Source organism: Quercus suber, unplaced genomic scaffold (genome assembly GCF_002906115.3).
Source record: "Quercus suber isolate HL8 unplaced genomic scaffold, Cork oak 2.0 scaffold_355, whole genome shotgun sequence".
Classification (NCBI taxonomy): Eukaryota; Viridiplantae; Streptophyta; class Magnoliopsida; order Fagales; family Fagaceae; genus Quercus; species Quercus suber.
Genome location: NW_027069807.1, coordinates 655,161 through 663,982, shown reverse-complemented (window position 1 = coordinate 663,982; position 8,822 = coordinate 655,161). Strand labels below are relative to the sequence as shown.

At 32.5% G+C, this 8,822-nt stretch overlaps 1 protein-coding gene across 1 annotated transcript; it reads right to left on the bottom strand.

Moving 5' to 3' along the window:
- Positions 1–5,244: 5,244 nt before the first annotated feature.
- On the bottom strand, positions 5,245–7,165 carry LOC111991644 (probable aquaporin PIP2-5). Its single transcript, XM_024023435.2, is given in 4 exon segments — positions 5,245–5,620; positions 5,888–6,028; positions 6,358–6,653; positions 6,878–7,165. Coding segments are annotated over 4 exon segments (825 nt in total). The 5' UTR covers positions 7,146–7,165; the 3' UTR covers positions 5,245–5,500.
- Between the last annotated feature and the right edge of the window lie 1,657 nt (positions 7,166–8,822).

Here is an 8,822-nt window from a genome sequence, read left to right as displayed (position 1 = left end):
TATGTTTTTAACATGCATGCCAATTTTTATACCAATCAAATGTTATTTACTATTCGATCCATAAACTCATATTTTACGCAATATTTTAAACTATAAAAACTTGAATTTAAATAATTGATTGATAACATGTCTATTGATCTTTGATCACCTTGAAATTTTGCAAATATCGATAATATACAAAGATAATGTAATCCAATGGTTGATTTGTTAAAATTCACATCCAATTAAAAAGTGTTAAGTGGTATAATATTACTTAGAATTACACTTGGTGTAACTTGAACCCAACCATATATATATATATATATATATTACAAAAACAACTACAACAAGTATTGTTAAAAAAATTATGTAAGCGATACATGCATATAGTAAAGAATCTATTATTTGTATATTGTAGGGGTATTAGGCCTCGGAGCCCATTATTTATGTATATAATAGACCTAAGGCCCAAGCCAAGGATTGAAGGCATCTGAGGAGGGTAAATGTTGTCAAAAGAGCCCATGTTGGCAAAAAGAGAAGTTAGTTTTGGTCATAATGGCTCAACAGGATGGGCCGAGGATAGATGCCTTCTCAGCTAGACAAATTTGAGGTTCGAAGAGGTAGTTTGTTAGCCAAGGTAACGTTCCAGGAAGTTCTGTTGGTGCGGATGAGCATTGCAAAGACACTAGACAATGAGGAGTCCTAGAATATCTTAAGGGAATGCTACTACCATCGCATTAAATGCTCTGTAGCTAACTTTCTAGCTACATTTATGTGGAGAAGACTCCTGAACAGTGTAGCGTTGGCTGCCCCAACGCGTAGAGAGCCTGAAAAGGTGTTCGATGGGATAAGCACTCAAGTATCAGCGTGGAGGATCAACAAGTGGAGGGCCAAGATTGTTTGAAGAGAACTATATAGTGGAAGAAACACTCCACAGTGAAGGGGATCGAGAAACTTAGAAATAAACACTGTAACATCTAGAATTGACTTTGTAATCAAACGTGAAAGAATTATATAAGAATAGATCTCCTCGGACATTGTCGAGGATGATTTTCTTCAGTATAACCTTGTTTATTTACATTCTCTTGCCATCTAAATTTACCTGAGTATTTGTCTAATTCATTGAAACCCAGTTTTCTAACTCATCCTCTACAAATTCATTGTTTTGAGCTTTTTGGGCTTAGGTCCATACACTGTTCGAGCTAAGAACTCAAATTTGGTCCTTACATATATAATCAATAATTGCTGTGTTGCATTTTGAATTATTTTCATTGTAATTTTTCTGTTGTATTATTTCATTATATTATAAATTTTTTAATGAATTTATTGTTAACTTATAAAATTTAAATTATTTTTTGTTATATTTTTTTACATTTCTAGTAACAAATTTATCACTAGATCCTAATAGAGATTTGTAGGGATGTGGCACTAAAAACTCAAGTAAACACTAGACCTTAGATTGGGACAGGCCCAGAATGTGTCATTTTGAGAAATGGAGCCCAACTATGGAAGTACATACCCTACAACAAGGGTAAAAGATGAAACAAGAAATCATAAAAGTACCCCTAAGATCCTGAACTCAGGAAATCAACCAAACAGGGCCCATCACCCTTAATCCAAGCATGAATGGACAACATGAACCATCCAAGGTAAATGCCCATAGACAAAATACCAAAGGCATCCCACCGAGGTACGCACAATATTCGAGGATGTCTAAACTACCAAAGACATCCCATCGAAATAGCATAGCATCCAAGAAAGCCCGCCAGATTTTCCTGATAAATCCATCATGGTACACATAGCATTCAAGGGAGCCTTCCAGATCTTCCTAATAAATCTATAGTGATCCACCTGACACAATAGCATTTAATGCAACAAATAACTTATCAGAATAAAACAAGAAGCCCTAAAGTTTTTATTCATTATAACCTCAAGAAAAGAAGAGCCTAATGGGACAGAAGGCTACCCAACCAAACCAAGACAACACCTACAATGGCACATGCTAGAGAAGAAAATAAGGAGAATCAAGCACTGGATAAGGATGGAGAAGAAGGAGGAGGAAGAGTATAAAAAGGAAGAGAATACAAACGAAAGGGGGAAATATACACAGAGTGAGAATTGTAACAATGAAAATCATATGAATAAAATCCTTTTTACATACTTTTATAAGAGTGAGACAGTCTTTGGATTCTTGTTCAAATTTTCCATTGTGGATTAATTTAAGCCTGTAATGTAAATTAATTGTGTTTTTAAGCAAGCAATTAGGCTCCGGTTAATTTCTTGCTTCCACAAGATTCAATTACTTTTTATGTATTTTTAAATTTTTTTTTCATATCCAGATTAATATTTTCAAGTAGACATTCAAAATTAAAAATATTTACAAATAAAAGAACCACCATCTTAAAATATAAAATCATAATATGAAAATATTAAAATAAATTTGAAAGGATAAAAAAATATAATCTAATTGATCAAATGTACTATTGCAACTTCACTTAATACAAGAATCACTCAACAACACTTAATGTGCCTAAATAAAGATGAATTCATATAACTTGATGAATTAATACTAAGTAAAGCAAGATTTATTTAATATAGAGAACCAAATATATAAAATGTAACAAAAGGAGATGAATTTTTATTTTTTTATTTTTATAGTTTTATTTTAAAAAGCGTAACTATAGACCCTAAAAACGCATTTATAGGCTATAGCTGCGTTTACAAATGTGGCTTTTACTGCATGACAATAGCCCCTGCGAAATCTATAGCTGCGTTTTCCCACCCCTTATAGCTGTTAGCCACGTTAATATTTTCCATATTTCAATTAGTATGCAATTTTGAGGTTCTTTTGAGGGATAAGTAAGAGCGTAGAATAATTTGTTTTTTTTTTTTCAAATGAAACGAATTATTGGCTCACAATTTTGGGGCTTTATTAAGATCGAGTTCCTAGGAAATGGCCTAGAGTCGGCCTTGTATAAAGTTCTACGGGGTTTTCAAGGTATCAGTGCAATGACTATTCATTTCACTATTGCATAATGCATATTCAATACAATAACAATTAAGTTTCAGTACCAACTTTTTTTGGGTTTTTCACTGTTGCGTAAAGCTCACAAAGTTATTTGCCAAATGATTTTTACTTTTTGAAAGAAAAAAGAATTTCATGTGCTTCTACGATGAAAAATGAATCAGTAAGAAACCATATTACAATTATCCAATGATTTAACGAAAAAGCACATCACCCTAATTTACTTCAGCTTTATATCCATTTTCTGCTATCTCTTGTTGCAAGAGCAGAATAAACAGCTACCTTGCTTTCAAACAGGGCTGGCCCAAGATTGTTTGAAGCCTAAGGTGAGAATTTTATAAGGATCTTTTTACATCTAAATATCATTTAAATAATATTTATTTATTTTTATTTAATTTCAAATCTATTATTAATTCTTACTTATTAATATGACTAATTCACTCAAAGTGAACTAATGATAATTACTATATAGATTTTACAAATTGGCATATCACCAATAAAAGAAAAGTTATTCAAACATTCATTTTATTATATTATTTAAGTAACACCGATCATATATCTGTTACATCAGTTTGTAAATTTTTTTTTCCTAAAATTTGTATTAGCTTTAGCATTTTTCATACACTTAATGGTGGCTGTTTTTTATTTTTATTAATTCTTTTTTATTTTTTTGGTGTGAAGAAAATGCTAAACTTATTACAAATTTTACTACAAAAAGCTTATAAATTGATGTGTCAATGAGATAGCATTTCAACAAAAGAATAAATAAGTATTAAATTATTTCATTGGTGACATATTAATTTATAAAACCTATATAATAAAACTTGTAATATACTAGGATAACTTTAAAATTTTAAATTTTTTTAAAATTTGGATAAAATATACACGCAATTCACACTTTTTATTTTATTAAATAAATAAAATAAAAAAACTTACCCCCTATATTTGGGGGCCTTCTTATGTCAGGGGGCCATAGGCCATGGCCTAAATGGCCTAGGCCTAGGGCCGGCCCTGCTTTCAGAAAACAAAGCGAGAAAGAGAGAGAGAAGGTAGAGCCTGATAGATGATAATGGCACGTGCATGGGCATAGTATGGGAACATTGTATCATTAATATATACTATATTAGAATCCACGTAAATGGCACAATAAAATTAGTTCGTAAATTTGCTAAGAACAAATGCTATCAGATAAGTCGGGTAACGCTCACATGGAAAGTTAATTTATATGCTGATTTTCCAAATCATGCAATTATATTTTTAGATTAAAGCCACAAAAAAAAAAAAAAATTATGAACTGATTACTAGAAAAGCATTTTATTATTATTGATGGAAGCACGTGTGATTAAACAGCAATGTTTTTTTTTTTTAGAAACGTTAAACAGCAATGTTGAATTGAGCCCATTGATCTCTTTTGTTAAAGCAAAATAGAGTATAATTTAGGCATATGCATGATACAATTAAAAATAATTATAATTACACATATAAATGAGTTCAAATTATATTTAGTGTAAGAGTTAGATATATTTTTTAAGTTATAAATGAGTTTTACCCTTTTTCTCTCTTTATTTTCTTTTATTATTTTTGGATATACACATGAGTTTATTTATTTTTTAATTGAGTTTTTGATGATTTATATATATTAGACTATTCATATATATTTTGCACAATATTAACTCACTTAGAACAAAATTATATATAAAAAAAAAAAAAAAAACTTAAATAGGACACATGACATCAAATTAGACAACAATTGAAATTCAATTTAGAATTTAATTAAATTTTCTCTCAATTTTGACTTTAATTATATATATATATATATATAGATTTAACCGGTGATGAATGACCTAGGTCGACGATACCCACAGCACCAAAACCATTGTATTTGAAGAGTGCTGTCTAAGATACCATGTAATGTTTAAAGTTTTAAACCGCTGTCATGTCCTTTCCTTTTGTTATATCATGTAAATTGCTCTCCATGTTGCACTTAAAATAGCCATATTAAGCAAGAGTTTCTCTTTTTTGGGTTCAATTTTCATGTCACCTAATTTTGCATCTTTTTCATGATGATATAGTGAGACTTTGTGAACGATTTGAATTCAGTAGATTGCCTTTTCAACCTGCTTCTATGTAATTCTTCCACTAGGCACTATGAGCAATTTCAGACTTTAGAAAGTGAACACTTGACCACGTAGCTCAAACTGTATTTTAAAGCATAAAGAGTACAAAGTGCCAAAGATATATTGAAAACGACAACTCACAAGTAAATTCAAAGGGAAGTGGATAGAGGGAAACATGGCGGATCAAACAGGCTTTATCTACAATTTTATGCTTTTCTTAACTCTCCAAGGAAATTATTTAAGAGAGCCAAAGAAACATTCATACACAAGCATAAGCACTCCTCCATTATTCTTCTAACGATATCAAATCCTTCTTCCAATGTCATTTTTATCTGGAGAACCAGGAAGAAGGAATCAAATAATTAAGCCTCTTTATTAATCAAACATGGGGGTTGCTCTTGAATGGCCCAAGAGCTTACGCAGCACCTGCACTCATCACGAATCGGTGGTAGAGAGCTGCAATGGTTGCACCAATGAATGGCCCAACCCAAAAGATCCACTGGAAAAGAAAATAACAAGTACATAAGATACACCATTTTTTGAGGGGTAGGGGGTATGAATATTTATATTGATACAATGCATATATACATATAACCGATCATAATCATAGTCTGCCGAGAATCCATAGTCAATTCTAAAATTTTATAACTTCTCATGATCGTCGTTGTTGTATATATACTATGCATATAATGAGATGATACAACAAAGAAACAATTTTAGTAATAATGCATATAATCAATAGTCTAAGTAAGAAAAGTGTACTAACATGGTCATCCCATGCCTCGGCCTTGTTGTAGATAACAGCAGCACCAAAACTCCTAGCGGGGTTGATGCCAGTGCCAGTGATTGGGATGGTGGCCAAGTGAACCATGAACACCGCAAATCCAATGGAAAGTGGTGCCAAAACCTTCAATTCATTACAATACACAATCTGTCAATAAAACAATATTGATAGTATAACTTAGACTATAATCCATAATCATTCATTTGTGGCTAAAAAATAGTCCAAGGCTGAGGGCACAAACAATAATCTACAATTGCCGTGAAACAAAATAGGAAAATTCTTAGGTTGTTCATAGGAGGCGTCCCCACGGATTCNTTTTTTTTTTTGGATAATTGTTATTTTATGTGAAATAGGTAGTGTGTAACATACATTTCCAATTTTTTTTACCATGCAAAAAACTCTATAGTTTTAAGTTTATAGTGAACTGAATCTCAGAATGTTAAGGTACATGCCGGAGCATTGGAATCTTTAGCTTTCCTTTTGGGATCAGTGGCAGAGAAGACGGTGTATACAAGCACAAAGGTCCCTATGATCTCGGCGCCCAATCCAGCGCCTTTGCTGTACCCATGAGAGACCATGTTGGCACCACCACCATTCCTTTCGTAAAAACCCTTCTGAAAGGCCTTGACGATCCCAGCACCACAGATGGCTCCCAAGCACTGAGCCACCATGTACATCACGGCTCGGATCAGCGACACATTACGAGCCAATAAGTTCCCGAATGTCACTGCTGGGTTAATGTGACCATCTACGCACAAACCCAACTCTTAAAGTTAGCTAATAGCTAAGCTAAAATCCACGTAAGAAAACAAAGAAAGAAAATCCCACCTGAAATATTTAACCAAAAACAACCTTAATTACCTGAAGCTTAATGCATACTAAATTGTAATGTATAACTTTAAAAGCAATGAAAGCAAACCTTAACAAAAGAAGGAAAGTAAGAAAGAAAGAGAGAAATGAAAACCCACATACATGAAATATCAGCAATGCAGTAAGCAAGAATGAAAATCATGCCGCCAAAGGCCCAAGCAATCCCAAGATGGTCAAGACCACCACAGTCGTCACCAACATGGCTCTTGTAGCCAATCACAGTCAGCACCGTGACATATAGAAACAGCAAAGTAGCTATAAACTCAGCTATCAAAGCCCTGTAAAAGGACCACTTGGTTAGCTCCACAGGATCGAGTAACGGTGCTGGAGGTGGGTCGTGGTAGTCTTTGGCTGAAACTTCCCTGGCCATATGAAAGATTAAGAAAAAAAAAGCGCAAAAGGCTGAAGCTTTGGTGAGTGAGTGAGAGAGTTTTTGGTTTTGGTGTAGAAATCTGAGGTAGTGTAGAGGTTATATAATGGAAGAGGAATACAAGGGAGCGTAAAAAATACAAGGATTTTTGGTTTAAAGTTTAAACAGAAAGGATTAGCATTTGATTACAGCAAATTGAGAACTGAAATCAGCTACTAATTCCTTTGGTTTCTTTCGCTTTCACCGACCCCACATTTCCTCGTTTCTTAGAGAAACTTTCTCTGCATTTTCTGACAAGTCTTGTGCAGCACTTACTATACGCCTTTGATCATTTTTGTTTTACAGTTTATATGAAAAAAATAGATTCTTCCACTGCTTTTGGAATTATGTTATTAAAGAATAAAAATGGTACTGTCTTTTCATATAAAAGGTTTCAATTCTAATCACTTAAAAAATAGAAATAAGGGTTTTTTAAATGAACCAAAGGTTGAGAAAAAAAAAAAAAGCTTTATTTATGTTAGTTTATGTGACTTGTTCAAGTTGTAGACCGAACCCTTCTCGTTAAAGAAGTTGATGAAATGCCAGCAGCAACAGTGGCAGCCAGAGAAGATAATAATAGGAATGAAATTGAAGCAGATGAAGAAATTCAGGATAAACCTGAGGAACTACATTCAATAAAAAAAATGCATTTCTTTGTTCTAGGACCTAAACAGGTTAGAGGTTGACTTATGGCCTGTTTGGATGTTTAAAAAAGAAGGGGGAGTAGAGTAGAGAGAGGGAGAGTAATCTAATTACCTTATTTGGAAGTTTTTTAAGGAAAGAGGGGGAGGGGTTTGGAGGGGTTTCAACTCCCTCTAGCCCCCCATTTTTAATTCTCCCAAATTGGAGAGATTTGGAGGGAGAGTAGAGTACATAAACTATTGACCAAGTAAATTACCTAATTTACTCTTATTATATTAACAAAATTACACAAGGGGAAGGGCTAATTACTCCCTTCCCCCTTACTAATTTTAAAAACATCCAAACAAGGTGGAGGGGAATCATTTTTCTCTACTCTCCTCCTCACTACTCCCCTCCCCTCTACTCCCCTCTACTCTCCTCCCTCTCTAAACTTCCAAACAAGCCATTAGTTGAATCCAAGCTGAGGTGTTGCCATATTTAGTAATTTGAATTTACCCAAGTAAAATTACACGACAATTGTCTCATAAAATTGTTGAAGATATCTCAAGTGAAATATACAGCACATACTTGTAGATTAAATGATGCATGTGTTATTTAAAAATATTTTATATTTTTATAAATTTTATGTAAAGGAACATATAATATATTATATATATATATATAATGTAATTTAATAAAAATATTATATTATATAATTAAAATATTATTTTATATAAATAGAGAATATGTTATTAAAAGAGATTTTTTTTTTTAATAAAAAAATTCATAATCAGTTGAATAAAAAAAAAAAAAAAACACTTTCACTCCATGACGAGGAAGGTTACATATTCCTATAACACCTAATATCATCTCCTTTCGATGAGGATACCCTAAAAACACTCATTTTAATAATAAGTTATGTTGTGATGTAATAATGACAATATTTCATATAATTTGCAATTAACCATGATACAAATTTAATGAATTAGAATTTACTGTAATTGGATACGAGTAAAA